The sequence below is a fragment of the Ambystoma mexicanum genome, chromosome 2p (genome assembly GCF_040938575.1).
Source record: "Ambystoma mexicanum isolate Mex_15411 chromosome 2p, UKY_AmexF1_1, whole genome shotgun sequence".
Classification (NCBI taxonomy): domain Eukaryota; kingdom Metazoa; phylum Chordata; class Amphibia; order Caudata; family Ambystomatidae; genus Ambystoma; species Ambystoma mexicanum.
This window is the reverse complement of record NC_090923.1, coordinates 104,694,602-104,711,788: the sequence shown is the minus strand read 5'-3', so window position 1 is coordinate 104,711,788 and position 17,187 is coordinate 104,694,602. Positions and strand designations below refer to the sequence as shown.

General features: G+C 45.7%; 1 protein-coding gene across 1 annotated transcript in view; it reads right to left on the bottom strand.

Annotated features, from left to right (window-relative positions):
* COL7A1 (collagen type VII alpha 1 chain) overlaps positions 1–17,187 on the bottom strand; it is a 782,081-nt gene that overhangs the window by 472,848 nt on the left and 292,046 nt on the right. The window contains exons 20-24 of the mRNA XM_069646196.1: positions 15,971–16,114; positions 15,152–15,277; positions 13,865–14,008; positions 6,048–6,173; positions 4,622–4,771 (exon numbers count right to left, since the gene is read on the bottom strand). Coding sequence (XP_069502297.1) covers positions 4,622–4,771; positions 6,048–6,173; positions 13,865–14,008; positions 15,152–15,277; positions 15,971–16,114 — 690 coding nt within the window. The remainder of the gene's footprint in view (positions 1–4,621; positions 4,772–6,047; positions 6,174–13,864; positions 14,009–15,151; positions 15,278–15,970; positions 16,115–17,187) is intronic.

Sequence of the window (17,187 nt, the reverse complement as noted above, 5' to 3'; positions counted from 1 at the left end):
AACATTGTCCTAATCTGAGACAGCGTGTGCATTGACCTTTGAAATAAACCCACTTTAGGGGTCGGTGGGGTGAGGAGTGCAGTGCAGATGCGTGAGCTGGCAATTTGCGAACTGGAGTGATTGCTAGTTTCCGCAAGTACACTGACTCGGGGCAGAAGCTTAGTTTCTTCCCGACGCGACCCAGCGTCCGCGCGTCTATACAAAGGAAGGTCTTCCCGCGTGCATATGCTCTGAATCGAAGGCAACCGCTTCAACGCGAGGAGTGTCGTGTCATCTCTTCAGTTAAATAAAAGGAAGAGAGCATTCTCTCACGTGCGCCCAAGGCTGCATCAGCTGTTTAGAAAACATGTCACAAACTTTACCCAGAAAAGCCTCAGACCAAAATTAAAGTAAAATAATAAACACTGAAGCATGTAGAGAGGCAAAGTCTGTAATTCGTTATTTCCCTTTTAAAGTTACTCAACGAAGACTCAGTGTTGCATTTAAGTTAAATAGGTAGGGTTTTACATGCAGGTTTAGAAACACAGCAATACATAATAAAATCTTTCTAAAAAAAAATCTGGCAAAATATAGAAAGAAAGTTAAAAAGACAGTTCTTTTAAGGAGAGAACCAAAAAAGAAGAAAGGAGACAATTTACATGAATGTTCTCTAGAAGAGAAGAGAGAACTTAGTCACTTTGAAGAACAGTGAAGACTTTTGAAGGCAACATCTAGGCAAGCCAAAAACAAAGAGGTGATGGCTGGAAGGTTTAGAATGAATCTTAACCACTGGCGTTGCTCTGGGCAACCCTCCAGACCACTGTTCTTCGCCTGCCAAGCCATTACAGAAGGGAAAAGACCATATGCAAATCAGGCTTGGCCCCACCCCAAAAGGGGCAGTCCAGCCCGAACTGCTAGGTCACATCCCTTCTGCACGAGACCACAAGCATCCCCAAACATGTTTCACCCTTGTTGGGGCTCATCAGTGAGGAGTAGCTTGGGTCTCTAGGCCCAGCAGGCACGGGACCCACGTCGGGGCATACCCGTCCCACTCGGGGTGACAAAGCAAAAACAAAGAGGTGATGGCTGGAAGGTTTAGAATGAATCTTAACCACTGGCGTTGCTCTGGGCAACCCCCCAGACCACCGTTCTTCGCCTGCCAAGCCATTACAGAAGGGAAAAGACCATATGCAAATCAGGCTTGGCCCCACCCCAAAAGTCACATCCCTTCTGCACGAGACCACCCTTGTTGGGGCTCATCAGTGAGGAGTAGCTTGGGTCTCTAGGCCCAGCAGGCACGGGACCCACGTCGGGGCATACCCGTCCCACTCGGGGTGATAAAGCAAAAACAAAGAGGTGAAGGCTGAAACATGTCTGGGGATGCTTGTGGTCTCGTGCAGAAGGGATGTGACCTAGCAGTTCTGGCTGGACTGCCCCTTTTGGGGTAGGACCAAGCCTGATTTGCTTATGGTTTTTCCCCTTCTGTAATGGCTTGGCAGGCTGAAAAACAATGGTCTTGAGGGTTGCCCAGAGCTTTGCCTGTGCTTATGATTAATTCAAAACCTTCCAGCCATCACCCTTCTGTTTTGCTAAAGTCACCCCAAGTGGGACGGGTATGCCCAGACGTGGGTCCCGAGTCTGCCGGGCCTAGAGACCCAAGCTACTCCTCACTGATGACGCCCAACAAGGCTGAAGCATGTCTGGGGATGCTTGTGGTCTCGTGCAGAAGGGATGTGACCTAGCAGTTCTGGCTGGACTGCCCCTTTTGGGGTAGGACCAAGCCTGATTTGCTTATGGTTTTTCCCCTTCTGTAATGGCTTGGCAGGCTGAAAAACGATGGTCTGGAGGGTTGCCCAGAGCTTTGCATGTGCTTATGATTAATTCAAAACCTTCCAGCCATCACCCTTCTGTTTTGCTAAAGTCACCCCAAGTGGGACGGGTATGCCCAGACGTGGGTCCCGAGTCTGCCGGGCCTAGAGACCCAAGCTACTCCTCACTGATGACGCCCAACAAGGCTGAAGCATGTCTGGGGATGCGTGTGGTCTCGTGCAGAAGGGATGTGACCTAGCAGTTCTGGCTGGACTGCCCCTTTTGGGGTAGGACCAAGCCTGATTTGCTTATGGTTTTTCCCTTTCTGTAATGGCTTGGCAGGCTGAAAAACGATGGTCTGGAGGGTTGCGCAGAGCTTTGCCTGTGCTTATGATTAATTCAAAACCTTCCAGCCATCACCCTTCTGTTTTGCTAAAGTCACCCCAAGTGGGACGGGTATGCCCAGATGTGGGTCCCGAGTCTGCCGGGCCTAGAGACCCAAGCTACTCCTCACTGATGACGCCCAACAAGGCTGAAACATGTCTGGGGATGCATGTGGTCTCGTGCAGAAGGGATGTGACCTAGCAGTTCTGGCTGGACTGCCCCTTTTGGGGTAGGACCAAGCCTGATTTGCTTATGGTTTTTCCCCTTCTGTAATGGCTTGGCAGGCTGAAAAACGATGGTCTGGAGTGTTGCCCAGAGCTTTGCCTGTGCTTATGATTAATTCAAAACCTTCCAGCCATCACCCTTCTGTTTTGCTAACATCTAGGCAAGTCAGCAGGGGTTTTCGGGTATGGAAGAACAGTAAGGGGGGAAACGGTTTTTGTGAAGAAGAGTTGAGGACAGTTCACAATGTAATGTCCTTCTCATTTCAGGTCTTCAGAGTATTTCTGGAGTGTAGAAGACGTGGACCTGGTCTATTATTTTATCCCATTCCCCTTTCCCTGGTGGGAAGCGCACTGTCTGTTTATATTAGGCAGTGGGCTAAACACTTCAGGGGTTTCAAAGGGGCCAGCAGCTTCTGCGGATTTCTTCAGGATCTGGACCCCTTTTCACCTTTACCTTTCTCCCCACAGACCGCAGTCTGGTTTACCCCAGTTGGGGACAAAATGCACTGCTATCTCGACAACCCTCAGGCATTAGTTATTTATTTGTTTATTTTCTTTTATTCATTTATAAAGTGCACCACAGACTGGGCATCGAAGCGCTGTTACAGAGTACAGAAGAATTCTTACAGAGTACAGTACAATGCTTTCAGAATTTTGGTTCCGGTTATACATAACATTAAATCAATGAGTTGGTGATGGGATCAATGCAAATGCCTACTAACATAACATACCATAGCCTGGAGAGGTAACAGGCACAGAAAGCTGGGATCTACCCATTGGCCGGGCCTGTGACTGCTTCTTATATATAATCACTCAAATTCGCTGGAGAGGATCATTGTGGCTATTGCTTTTGCGGTTTTTCTGCTGGTATGTATGTTGATATGTTCAGGACGTACCCTTTTATACGATCTTGAGTACGGGCAGCGTTTGGACCAAGGCCTGAATTACAGATTGCTTCGCCTTGTGCCTGGTTGACAGTGGGGCCATCTTCCTTCAATAAGTTCCTGGATTGGTGCTAGCTCATTGTCCAGAGATCTTGTTGGTATTATCTCTCGGTCCCCATTCCTCAGTTATCCTTGAAATTTTGTGCACAGTACAGGGTCAAAACATTCCTCCAAATATCCCATCATGCACTCATGAAGACCGCCAGGACAACTTTTCATCAAATCCAGGGGAGCCGAATTTTCAAACAGAAAGTATTGCTAGCAACTGGACTGCAACTCAACTATAGAGTTTGCTGATATTCTCTCCAGTTCTCCCCAAAGCTGGATCCGTAATTGTTTCATAACTAGATCCTCCTTTCGATCGACTGCTTGGATTCGAAGAGTTCTTTGATGGTGGGTTGGTTTTGTCATGTCTCACTTTCCATCTTTACTTAGTTGAAGCAAGATAGTGCTTTATTGTCTTGCTGTTTTTAAACTGTTACCAACTGTCCTGCCTCTTGCCAGTCAGCTAAAGCATTCCTTTTCCCTCCTGTGGCATAGGATTATGACGGAATAAGGGCCAGATGGTCTGGCCTCATCATCTCTCCAAATATGCTCTCTTATGGCAGCCATCCTGGGACCCATTGGCTGCTGGAATGCTACATCACCCGTGCTGAGCCTCTTGGGCCTGACGTGAAGACTGGCATTGGTGTCCTACAGAGTTCTCTGCTATATGTTGACCTGATCTAAGTGGTGTGACCTTTAAGGATGGTGCTCAGCCGATGGCCCCTGCGGACTGTAAGGGAAAATATGGAGTGAGACATGATCTCAACAACTTCCCAGAATTCTTTCTTTTGGGCAAATGACAGAATAAAGGCACAGACTTGACTTTGGACTAAGCTCAGAAGATCTATGAGATATTTTGGCTGCAACCTAGGCTGGAGCTTGGCTTTCAGCAATTCCTGTTTGCCTGTGGCACTGTCAGTCGTGTGATTTATGAGCCCACCACTTATGAGCCCTTCACTCCCAACGAAAAGGGAAATTGATGGAAAAAAAATGCCAGGAATACATGAGAAGTCGCTGTATTATAGACTCAAACAGATATCCAATAATATGTATTTTCTGCTTCTGTGTGCCGTAACTGGTCGATTCTTCTCTAAATGAAAAGATGATATCTTAGTTACCGTGCTTTCGTTGGTTTCAAACAATAAAAGTAATCCGTGATAGTGTAACTGAAATTCCACACAAAACAACGAGGCCGAAAAACATATTCTGCGCCCATAAGGAGTGCTGAGAACTCACGTGTCTTGACGTTGATGGAGACTGGGTTTCCCTCTCGGTTCCCAATCACTGCGACGACCTTTACTATGTAGTTCACGCCTCCATCCAAGTCGACCAGGTCGAAGGAACTGATGCTCCCGGGTACCTCTTCAGTGTTTTCGGTCCCAACCCCTTAAGAAACAGAAAGAGGACAATAGATGGCAGAGTCAGGCAGGTGAGCAACTGGTGGCAGTAGACATTAAATTGTGTATATGCTAGCTGCACACAAAATGAATCTCCTGCTCTCGCATACTCTCCAGATTACCTCTCAGCACCCATTCACACGCCAAATCGACATGGGTATCTAGCAGGGACTTGGCCATCCCTTCCGACCTTCATATTGGCTAAAATGCACACACGCATTCTATACCCCTCTTACCAATTTCCCATACCTGGACTTCGGTCCCTCAAGGGCGTTCAACCTACAGCACCTTGGGACCATACCAATGGTGAAAGGGGCAATACCAATGACGGACGATGATGATGATATGGAATGATTTGCAGGAGTCTTTCCTTTCTATTAAAATTGTGCATAGTGTGTGCATGCACAGCTTGCATGCATTTAACATTGTGTAGGCAATAGCAGCAAGCATTGAGGAAAGCCACTGGGTGATGTTTGTTTTTACAAATCTTCCCATGAGAGCTATTTGTGTCATGCTCTTTACATAGGTAGATACACAGAAAGATTGCTAACACTGCACTATTTGTATTGTGGTGAGTGCATGAGCCGTTAAGACCCTGATATGCTCGTATCATATGATTAGTGCTGTGGCGACATACAGGCTATACATACTGAACTGATTTAATTATAATACTAAATTAAGCAAACCCACAGAATGTAAACACTGCACTATTTGCCTAATGCCATTAGTTAAAGCAAACATGCAGACTGCAAGTACTGGACTATATGTATCATGCGGTTGGTGTAAGCTGGACAACGGCAGCAAACATGCACTACTTGTATCATACGATTAGTGCACCCAGACACTTGCCTCTAAACACTGCACGTCTCATATCATAGCATGTGTTTAGTGTAGGAACGGACATTAACAGATTGAAGCAGTGCCTTGCGTGTCTCATGCTTAATTTAAACAAGCAGACAGATTATCACTGCTTTATAGGCATCCTGAAATTAGAGTAAGCAAACACACCTACAAACTGTAAACACTGCACTTCTCATATCATAGCATGTGTTTAGTGTAGGAAGCAACATTAACAGATTGAAACAGTGCTGCGTGTGTCTCATGCTTAATGTATTATGTGCTTGATGGAGGCATTCACACGCACAGACAGCAAGGAATGCCATAGCTATAGCCTTTCTTCATTGACGGTGTGGATGTGCAGAGTGCGCGCCCTCGCGCTCCATCAGTCATCAAACTTCCCCTGCCAGAGTTGGATGCATCCTTACCATCTGCACGGGTCCATATGATCTTGTAGGACGTGGCTCCAGGGATCCCAATCCACGTCACTCGGATACGATTTCTGGTCGACTCAAAGATCTGCAGCCGGCTGACAGTGCCCACCTCTCGAAAACCTGTAATGGAACAGGGGTGGAAGTGCAGAAGAGTGCAAAGATTTACATACAGGAGCAAAGCAAGGGGGAGCGGGTGCAGTTAGGTCAACACCCAATGGCTGCAGAGACACCAAAGGAGCACATGGTCTCTCTGTTCATTGAAAGTCCCCTGATCCGCAGAAGGTGTCGGAACAAATCATCTCTTCGATCCTCGTTTCACCACTCCCTCAGACACAACATCCATACATACATACCCGTATCACAGCTCTCCATCCCTGAAGGCTTGTGGGAGACAACAGGTCAACAAGAGATAAAGTCAGACCGTAATGTAAATTTGACGTGCGATGAGACGATGAAAGGAAGAGAAACACAACCATTGTTGTACGAGTTCACTATCTCTTTGGGCATACACACATTTACCAAATACAATTTACTGAAGGACTGTCCAAGCAGCCAACCAATATATTACTTATTTTATTTGATCATTTAATATAAGGCACATTCAAACATTTAACAGAAAGGAGATGGACAATGTCTCACAGGCCGAGAGTCCTTAAGATGTAATGGAAGATGTCTCATAGCAGCGATCCAAAATTAGAAGAGAACTAGGTTTTTAGAGAGGCGGACTCTCTCTAAATAGTAAGTCAATCATTCTTAGAGCTTGGAACAGTCTAAATGCAGTGCTGGCCTTCAGACTGAGAGAAGCACATTGTGTTACAAACAATTAAAATTGAAGAACCCACACAGCAGTGAACAATGATGATTTTGAAGACTATTTTCATAAACAACATTTTCCCTCCTGAATAACTCTTTAAAAAGTGTCAGGTAGTTATTGAGGGAAAATGTCACTCACATTCTTGTTAACCGGGGACTATGAGATACCCGATTCATTGCAAGAGATTGAATTGACACCATTTGTATTATCTACAGGTCAAAGTTAATTCTTTAAGTACCTTCCCTGGGAACCTAGGCGCAACTTCCACATCACCATGGTCGATCCCTTACACAACATGATTCATTAGTGAGTGGATAGGGTACGTTGTTTGCCTCCTGTTCGTGTGGTATGAGCTTTTTCCTCTTGACTTAGGACTTTTGTCCTTTCACTCTTTGGTGATAAGACAACTCCATATAGTATTTATGGGTGTTATGGTAACGGGCAGTGTCTCACTCTAGTTGGTGTTAGTTTGCTTGCAACCTTGTGTAGGTTTACTCTTGTTGTAGCATTTTAAAAGATACCAAATGCATTTGTCCCCAGGTTTTTCCTGTCCAGTCCTGAAGAAGGTGGAGTCATTTGTCAACCCGCCGAAACATATGGCCCGGTGAGTTAGCAGCGGATGCATCTGCAAAGTCCTACAGATGTATTTGATTACATATTGATATATATAAAGCCTGCTAGGAAACATATTAAGGACCCATTGGTCCTTAATTTGTCATTATGTGTTTTAGACATGACTTCTACTTTTCTGTAAATAATTGTTGTGTTTGTATGTATGAGTTTTGTTGATTTGTTTTTTGTAAAACAAAATCTTTGTGAGATTTTCTATGAATTATTAAAATCTTGACTTGTACTAGATTTAACATAACCTTTTTTGTTTATTTCTGAGAATGTCATAAATGACGATTCTATCATCATCGTGTTTATTTCGGATATGCATAAAACAATCCATAAAAACAGTACAAAATACAAAATGCATATCAATTATTACACAGTAATCATATGATCATAAAAAACCTCACCAAAGATAACAGCTAAACAGGTTTACAAATACAATTCATAAAACAATGTGCAGAAATTCAGTTCAGGGCAGTATACTTAGCAGTCTTTTCCCGAGATAAAGTGCTGTTTTCAGATATGTAAGGACCAACCCACATGTGGTGAGTCCACCCACAGCAAATATATTAGGGCAGGCCGGTGTTGTACAAAACCCAGTTCCTACAATAGGGATCATATACGACATCTTCTGGCTTGTGCATAGGCAGGGCAAAAGAAAATCACATTTTCTAGGTCCTCATATGAGGCTTCACACCCTGGATAAGAGTGATCTGCATCCCCCCGCCCCCCACACCCCACCCCGGACCATGCTGCCACAACAGCCCGTAGGTGGATGCAGTTGAAACTTGCTCTGGATACGAAGACACAGTTCACAGGGAATTCTGCCCACAGCAGATAGCGCTGGACACCCGGGTACATAATTGTCATCAGCCCACGATTCTTTGGCTTCATTATTTCCATACTTTCTCTGTCCATTCTCACAGATTCACAAAAGCATGCCATCCATCTGCTAATTTCTCCCCGAGAGAGCATACAACTGGGTGGGAACAGATGCGTAGTATTGATCACCTTCAGCTGTTCCTTAATGTGAGACAGCCATGGGACATTATCCCTCGAGCCCTTGTCTATCAGGAAGATATCAGTTCATGGGTGAGTGACACTTTACCATTACCCCATAACCTGAGGCAGTGCAATACTGGCTGCAGTAAGACCATCGGCCTCATTATGAGGTTGAAGGTAGCCTTGCTGGTAAAACCGGCAAGGCTACCTCCAAACTCCCAACCGGGTCCGGCACCCGCGAATGGGCAATTACCGGGGACCGGAAGCGGTACATCCCCATTCCCAATTGAGCCCCATAGGGCTCAATGGGAATGTGGACGTCAGATGCACCGGCACCGTTTACAACGGTGCCGGTGCATCCAACTTGCTGTGCTCGTGGGTGCCGCTCGCCCGCCTGGTCAGACCTGGCGGGCTGAAAGGCACGCGCGAGCACAGCTCGTAGTATGGCGGTACGGTAGCAACAGTGCCGGTAATGCTATCGGCACTGTTGTTACTGTACCGCCATACTTATAATGAGGCCCGATGTCCCCAATTGGAGTATAACCCAATTCCATATGTACTCCAAAGTTTGGAGTCGAAGCTGGTAGCCCCAAAAGGTTCTTAAGGAATTGAGGCCTGTTTGGTTACATGGGCCGCGGCGCCTAATCCACCCCGGGGGTAACACTATTCCTACAGTGTATGGCTCTAAATGTAATCCTCCGTCTCCCCTTCCAGCATGCCATCACCGCCGACTTCGCTGCATTTACCACCAGGTTCAACCCCTCCATAAAGACGGCATATTCCGAATTGAGGGCGTGCAGAGCTCTTGGTGTACGGGCCATCAGAACCAGAAGGGTTGCTCCGATTGACTTACTAGCACACAGTGCCACACAAAAAAAACGAGTGTTATAAATGTGTGCACATCCCTAAATCATTCCTGATGGGACCATTTTGGGGCACACAGGTCCCCTCCCACTTTTTGTTAGCCCAGGAAGGGAGTCTCTCCTCATGCTAATGACAAATAGCATGGGCCTGACTCCCTCCTGTGAGCCACACGAGAGAGGGAGGGACTGTTCTGATGTTAGAGCAGGCGGGGAAACTGGAGGGGTACAGGAGAGTGACATGGGCTAACACTGGGCTGAGGAATGAGTATGTGTCATTAGGTTGCCAGACATTTCGTTGAAAAAAATTTGTCGACAGGACATTTGGTCGAAACCATTTGGTCGAAAACCAAATGGTCGAATTTTTTATTTTTTTTATTTTCACTTTTTTTTTTAGGGGGGGTCCCCCCCAGCCCTCTTTTTTTCTAAAAAACCATTTTTTCCCTAAACTACAACCTAAAAAATATATATAAAAATAAAAATAAAAATTCGACCTTTTGGTTTTCGACCAAATTACGTCGACCAAATGTCTTTCGACGAAATGTCTTTCGACGAAATGTCCGGACACCTGTCAATTATAATAGTATTTACATAATGTATTGCTTGATAAACCGGTACACTGGAGATATATTTATTCATTTATTTATAGTACATTTATAAGGCTGTTACCACCAGTGGAAGGAACCAAGTACTGTAGGGTGGGGAAGTGCTGTAAGGGACGCCGGATCGACAGCAAGAGTGAAACGTACAGGTACCTAAGATAACAGTGGTAGAAGGCCAAATAGAGTAGGAGCTAGCCCGTGCCTAGGGGTAAGGGCAAGAGCAGATCAAAAGGTGGCAGGAGAGAGCCAATACCAGGAGCACTTCTGGGACAGGCCGTTCACCGCCGAGGACGACGCCCTCGGACCAGGCAACCAGAACTATGGGTCAACAAGTCCTTTGAGTAAGACAATATTTAGGATAGTATTGAGTAGCCTCCTAAAATGAGGGGAGATTTTATTCTTCCCCCAGAGCTACAGGTAAATGAATCCAGAGAAGGGCTTGAGCAGCTCCAAGGGTGTCACCCCTAACTTTTCTTCTTTGGCCACCAGGTGACAAGTAAGCTTAAGGCCCTAGACAGGTGGTATTTGGACACCTTCCTATGGAGATATGCCACTCCTTCCCTACAACCGAAGCAGGCCTGGTGAATAACATAAATCGTAATTGAAGTCCAATGGAAATGTGGTCTCTGGGTCTGAGTGCAAGGCTGAGCTTTGTCGCCTTGATCTTGATGACCTGCCGCAGGCCTGGTGAATGACACACAGAACGTTGAAGAATCTAATGGCGCCAACAGAGAGCCAATGGAGATATTGTAATGATGTGGTGTCTGGGTCTGAGGCCAGGAATGAGCATTGCTGCCTTGTTCTTGATGACGTGTCACAGGCCTAGTGAATGACACAAAGCACATTGAAGGCAGTGGCGATGTTGTAATGATGTGCTCTCTGGGTCTGAGGCCAAGGTTGTACCTTGCAGCCTTGTTCCTGATGACCTGCAGCATTTAAAGTAGGAACTTCAGGAGTCCAAGATAGAGGTTATCATGATAGTAAAACCGTAGGGGAACTAGGGCCCTGGTCACCTCAACCTTATGAAGGAAGTCGAGGAAAGGCAGAATACACTTGAGGAGGTGAAGCTGTAAATGGGAGTACTTAGAGAGCTAGTGAAGATAACCCCCATGTTGGTTGCAGAAGGAACCTGGATGGGAGGGAGCCCCTTATAGGAGGCCACAGAAATGTTAGCAAAGGGGGGATGGTGGGCATATTTAGATGGTTAAAGTCTTCGAGGCACTGCGACACAGGTTATCATCGCACATCCACACCTGGCTAATCGAGATGCAGGATGAAATCAGGAGTCTCCAGCCAACATGAAGGTGATTTGGGTGCCACCAGATCATGGTGGTCAGAGCAGGACAAAGAAGAGATGAGTTCAGCAAGAAGAGAGTGGTGTTAAAGAGCTATGGGGGCAGGATGTAGTTATCTCCCAGAGAGAGATAACTCTTCATCCACTCTGCTCTGCATCCACTCTTCACCGTTTCTCTGCAGTGGGATGCAGTCACTCTGAGCCCTTTGAATCTGCTAACACTCCATTAGCTGGGCAGTACAAGAGGGCTCTGTCCTGCCCCAATTTATCATTCATTAGTACCCGACGACTGACAATCAGATTGCAACAATTAATCTGATTGGCCCTTGCCGGGTTGTTACCAGGCCCACAAAGACTCAACGCTGAAAGTTTGCCACTCTGCGTCCTTCTCGGTTCCATCTGTTTTCTCGTTAGGCCACCATGGAAAGAGAGAAGGAACTACAAGCAGTCCCTTCTCCCTATTCCATGTTGGCCATTTTGTTTGTTTACTTTTTTCCCCTATGTTTTTAATGGCCGCCATGGAAAGGGACAAAGGATTACATGTAATGCCTTCTCCCTGATCCCTGCGGGCCATTTTTCCTCGAGTTGAGAAACGGTTGCAGCGCTGTGTCTCAATTCGAGAAAAACTGCCATTAGTACGTGCCGGGGCTACTAATAGCAATAGAACCCTCGAAGGAGGGGGGGGCATTAGCAGTCAGGTAATTCCCCTGCAGCTATGTTAAAGACCTTGCTTCGCTTGGGCTTCTAACTATAGCCACAGGGGCATTACCCCACCAGTAATGCCCCCCACCTCAGGTTCTGTTGCTTATATGTTTATTTACAGGCTCTAGAAAATGTTCATCACTCCCATAGAATGCACTTGTAGGCCTTTCCCGTTGACACCCTGCTCCCTGCTCCATTTGAAGGGAGATCTGGGACAGCTGAAAGCCTCTTTCTTTGGACTCCATGATTGCAGTAAATCATTGCATGATCTCAAAGAGAATTACATATATGACGTTACCATGATTTGCAGTACATCTCTGCACGTACAACTTCAATGCAAAAGTAAATACACATAGATTTGTCCTTTGTAGGAAATACATGTTTCTCTCCGCGCACAATTTATTAATCTTTTCCACCCATGTGTTTGGTGTTTAACTCCTGGGTCCCATGTAGCACAGAGGGAATAACAGAAAAAGAATCAAAAGAAATGGGAGACACATAAGAAATGTAGGACCGCTGAAACAGCAGCAAAGAATAAATGTCAGTAGCTAAGCAACAATTGGCGATATATTCACAGCAAGCAGACAAGCAATTTTTATTCGAATAGAACAGGCCCTTCGGCTACAAGGACAACACACAGTCCTCTGTATCCGATGGGACTTAGACTCGTTCATTTTTTGCACACCAGTACTTTGCAGCTGACATTAGCCTCTGCTCATGGTCCCACCTTAATTTGGGAATGAATGGCTGCCGCTGCCAGAATTAGAGGTGAATACTCCACCCCATCACCACTTGTGTGGATAGACAGCCCAGAGAGGCACCTTGCACCACCAGCTTATCAGAGCACCTGAAGAAAATCCCACCAACCATCTGGGGATTGAAACATGTCGGGCAGTGTAGTAGGATTTTCAATCACACAATTGTGCCTTGCAATATTATGCAACAGTTCCTATTTTTCTATGTTAGCAATTTTTGTATAGTTTTATTAATTTTGACATTATTGTTTTTTAGGGTGCAAGGATCCACAGTATCCGGATGCAAGCAATTCTCATAATTACTTGGTGTTTGCAATTTACATGTTGGTACAAACAATGACAGAATTCAGAATGAATGTAATCATGTTTATATGTATTCATTAGAATAAATCATTTTTTAAATTATTACATGCTATTATATGCTATTATAGTAACAACTATCTGTCTATAAGTATATTTGGTTTTCTTAAGACACCACTTAAGGAAGGGCAGTTGTTGGAAGAGAGCTTTTCTACACACCAGGTTAACATTTTTGTATTAAGCAAATATATAACACCATCTTTTGTCATGTGTGTGGTTTAATGCAATGCAATACACATTCATCCCCACGTTTGACTCCACCTCTACACTGCATGGAAAGAAAAGCTGTGGGCCAGTGCCCTACATGTAGCGGCAATATGGGGGCCCTGGGTAGGTGGAGAGCTATTTGATGAAGGGAACCGTGCAGTATTATGGACTGGAATAGTTAGGTCGTGTTATGTGTTTTGTTATGTCTTGTTAGCGCTCTAATGCCTCTGGGCTTTGTCTCTATTGCAATATAAATAATAAATTAAATAAATAAAGAAAGAAATTATTGTGGGGTTAACCCATTAACTCCCAGTTATCTACCGGAGCAGGAGGAAGGATGAATTATTTAATTGGAGTCCTTTGGCAGGTGCACCTAAAGTACTGAATTAAACTCCATTTCAGACACCAGGATATGCTGCCACCTCAGGCTGATGGGCAGTGAACAGATAAAGGAATCTTAACAGTCTGATTACATGTCTGATCTTCATACTGAGAATTCTCAGTTCTCATTCTGGCAGCAAGTGTCTCAATCATGTCAGGCGCTCTTTCTTACATCCAAATGGAATGACGTTCTCTCCTAGACCGGGCGCCGGGGCCTACCTGTGCGGGCATTGATGGTTGTTGGACTTCCTTCCCTGCTTCCGACCAGCGCCACGACCCGTATGGTGTAGGCGGTGTCTGGCTCCAGATCGCCAAGGTCGGCCGTCAGGATGTCGCTCGTCACTGTCCTTGAGACCTCAACGCCTGAAGATGCAAAGAGAAGCAGTTAGGTAGATCTTCCGCTGAACCAGGCGTGCCATTGGCCGGGTGTCAGGGCGGTGTTTTTGAAGCCCTTGGTGGTATCAGGCACCATGGGAGCATTTGCTATGCGGAATATGATGCTTTCATTGACACAAATATGAAAGCAACATATGTGGTCAACCTACATTTGGTTGTGGCAGTAAAATATATATATCTAGAGGGGGTGAGAAGGGTGGGTGGGAAGGTGGGCAGGGCTGAGGCAGAGGGGCATTGGGATACCCCTTATTAAAAGAAAAAAGGACAACAAGCAACAACCATATCTACGTCAACCAAATTTACCAATTTCAAATGTGTGTGATTAAATAACATAGTGCCCTGCTATGCCAGCTTTGACCTAGTGCCCTGCTATACCAGCTTTGACCTAGTGCCCTGCTATACCAGCTTTGACCTAGTGCCCTGCTATACCAGCTTTGACCTAGTGCCCTGCTATACCAGCTTTGACATAGTGCCCTGCTACACCAGCTTTGACCTAGTGCCCTGCTATACCAGCTTTGACCTAGTGCCCTGCTATACCAGCTTTGACCTAGTGCCCTGCTATACCAGCTTTGACATAGTGCCCTGCTACACCAGCTTTGACCTAGTGCCCTGCTATACCAGCTTTGACCTAGTGCCCTGCTATACCAGCTTTGACATAGTGCCCTGCTACACCAGCTTTGACATAGTGCCCTGCTATACCAGCTTTGACATAGTGCCCTGCTACACCAGCTTTGACATAGTGCCCTGCTACACCAGCTTTGACATAGTGCCCTGCTATACCAGCTTTGTTTGATTTTTATTTCATTTGTCTTGCACAGTTGGAATCCATTAGGAATGAGTAGATCCATTTTGTGTTTAGTTTCTGTTTGTTACCAAATTGCTGCTTCCAGTTTCTTGCTAGGATGCAATTAACCCTCTAAAAAAAGACCCCTCTTCCTACCGATGCCGGATAAATTCAACAGGTCAGGGGTCGGTTAGTCAGTAACACAGGACATCCTGTTCCTTCAACCTCCTCCTCCCACTCCCACCAGGCAGGAGCGATACATGTCCAAAGGCTTCAGCGTATACAACAATTTCATCAAACCTTAACAACCAAGAAGTGTTGCTTACCATCGCTGCGTCTCCACGTGACCCTGTAGCCCGTGACCCGCGGGACCGCCGCCCACGCGATCCTGATCTTGGTGTCTTCGCTGCTGGTCACTCTCAGATTGGTAACTCGGCCCACAGCCACATCACCTAAGTGGGCACAAAATCCATCCCTTCTGAGCTTTCCAAGACATAACATACTTGCATTGTCACTCTTGTCTTTTCTCATCTTGCCCATTGCACCATGCCCCCTCTATCTGCCCCCTCACCAGTCTATTTATATTTCCGCCTCTGGTCTGCTCTTTAAACTGGCCGCCACTACAAACAACGACACACGTGTGTAACAACAACACACGTGTGTGTCTCTGCTACTTATTATTCGAAGAACATCTTCAGTTTCCTCGAATCCGTATTGTTTTCAAGTTTGCCCCCTGCTTGTTCTCCCCTCTTTGGATTCTGTTCTTGCTGCCCATGCGGTGGGTTGGGCTGTTCTTCATACTAACCGAGTCCACCATCATTAATACTCCTTGCTTCTAAACTCTGGAGCGGCTGCCTTTCTACATCACCACCTTGAGCTCTTTCCAGAGCCATCCTTGCTCCGCCTTTACTCCTAGGTAGTTCCCTTACACGATGCCTTATAAATAATTTATAATGGACCATAGTTGGTCTTTCTGAATGTTCTTTGGGGAGACAGGTCAGTAGATGCAATGGAATCTAATGAAAGGAAGTACAACCACTAGAGGTGCAGGAACCCTTCTCCAGGGTTTCCTTAATATATCAGACTCTCCCCCAGGTGTTTTTGGTTGGCGCCACAGGCCAGATGTCGTGACGGCTATCCCTCACCTGTCCTGGCTGTGATAGTGACAGGCGAGCTCTCCTTGCTCCCAATCTGAGCAGACACGGCGATCGCGTAGGCTGTGTTGGCTTCCAGGCCTTCGATGTCAAATGTGGAGGCGTCAGCCGGCAAAAATCTGGAAAACTCGCGTCCTGGTCGTAACCCAGAAAAACAAAACAATTATAAAACAGTACATGACTTCAGTAAAATCAATCAGATGGAACTAGCGAAGGGGGGAAATAACATAGTTATGTAGTGACTACCATTTACATGGGGTACATAAGAACACATGATGTTACATTGAAAGAACAAGGTAGAGCCGCCCTCAGGGACCATATGTATATCTGTGGACCTTTTTCTTCTAATACAGTTACATTTACTTTCTATAAAAAGTTTAAGTCTACGAATGCTGAGAAGGCCAACATTAAGGTTACTACCAAAACTCTGAACCAACAAAAAAAAATAACATCTACAAGCCTTGGGATTGCCAACATTAGGGTTCAAACATTCAGTTCAAATCAAATGATATCTTAATACAAATAAAGTAGATCCCACTACAAAGTAATGTTCGGTAACTTTTGGCTCTAGATGTTTTGGACTACAACTCCCATCAGCTTTAGCCAGCAGGGTGAATGGCGAGGGATCATGGGAGCCATTGTTTCAAATATCCGTAGAGCAACAGGTTGCAGAACAGATTTATCTTACACTACACAACTTCGAAAGACTCCCTTCAAATGTAGTATAGATCTAAACTATCTAATATTTAAAGTGAGTGGAAAAGTCAATGGTGATTGGTGAAAGATGGAGAAATCTTTAGAAACTCCAAAAAGAGGGTTTGACATGGAAACACTGGGCCTCATTACGAGGCTGGCGGTAGTACAGGTACAGCTGCCGCTGGTATTCATTTTTTTCCGGCACCCAGAAAAGGGCAATTACCGGGTCATTACGACCTTGTCGGACCCGGTAATTGTCCTTCTCTGGGCGCCAGAAAAAAATATTACCCCAATAGGGCTCAATGGGAATGGGGAGGGTGGTAGCAGCAGTACTGTTAATACTGGTACCGGTGCTACCGTCATGTTCTGCTCACGGATGCCAGTATGGCCACCAGGTCAGACCTGGTGGCTGCAAAGGCACCCGCGAGCAGAACTCGTGGTTTGCTGGTACGATAACAACGGTACCGGCAAGCTTACCGGTACCATTGTTGCTGTACCGTCAAACTTGTAAT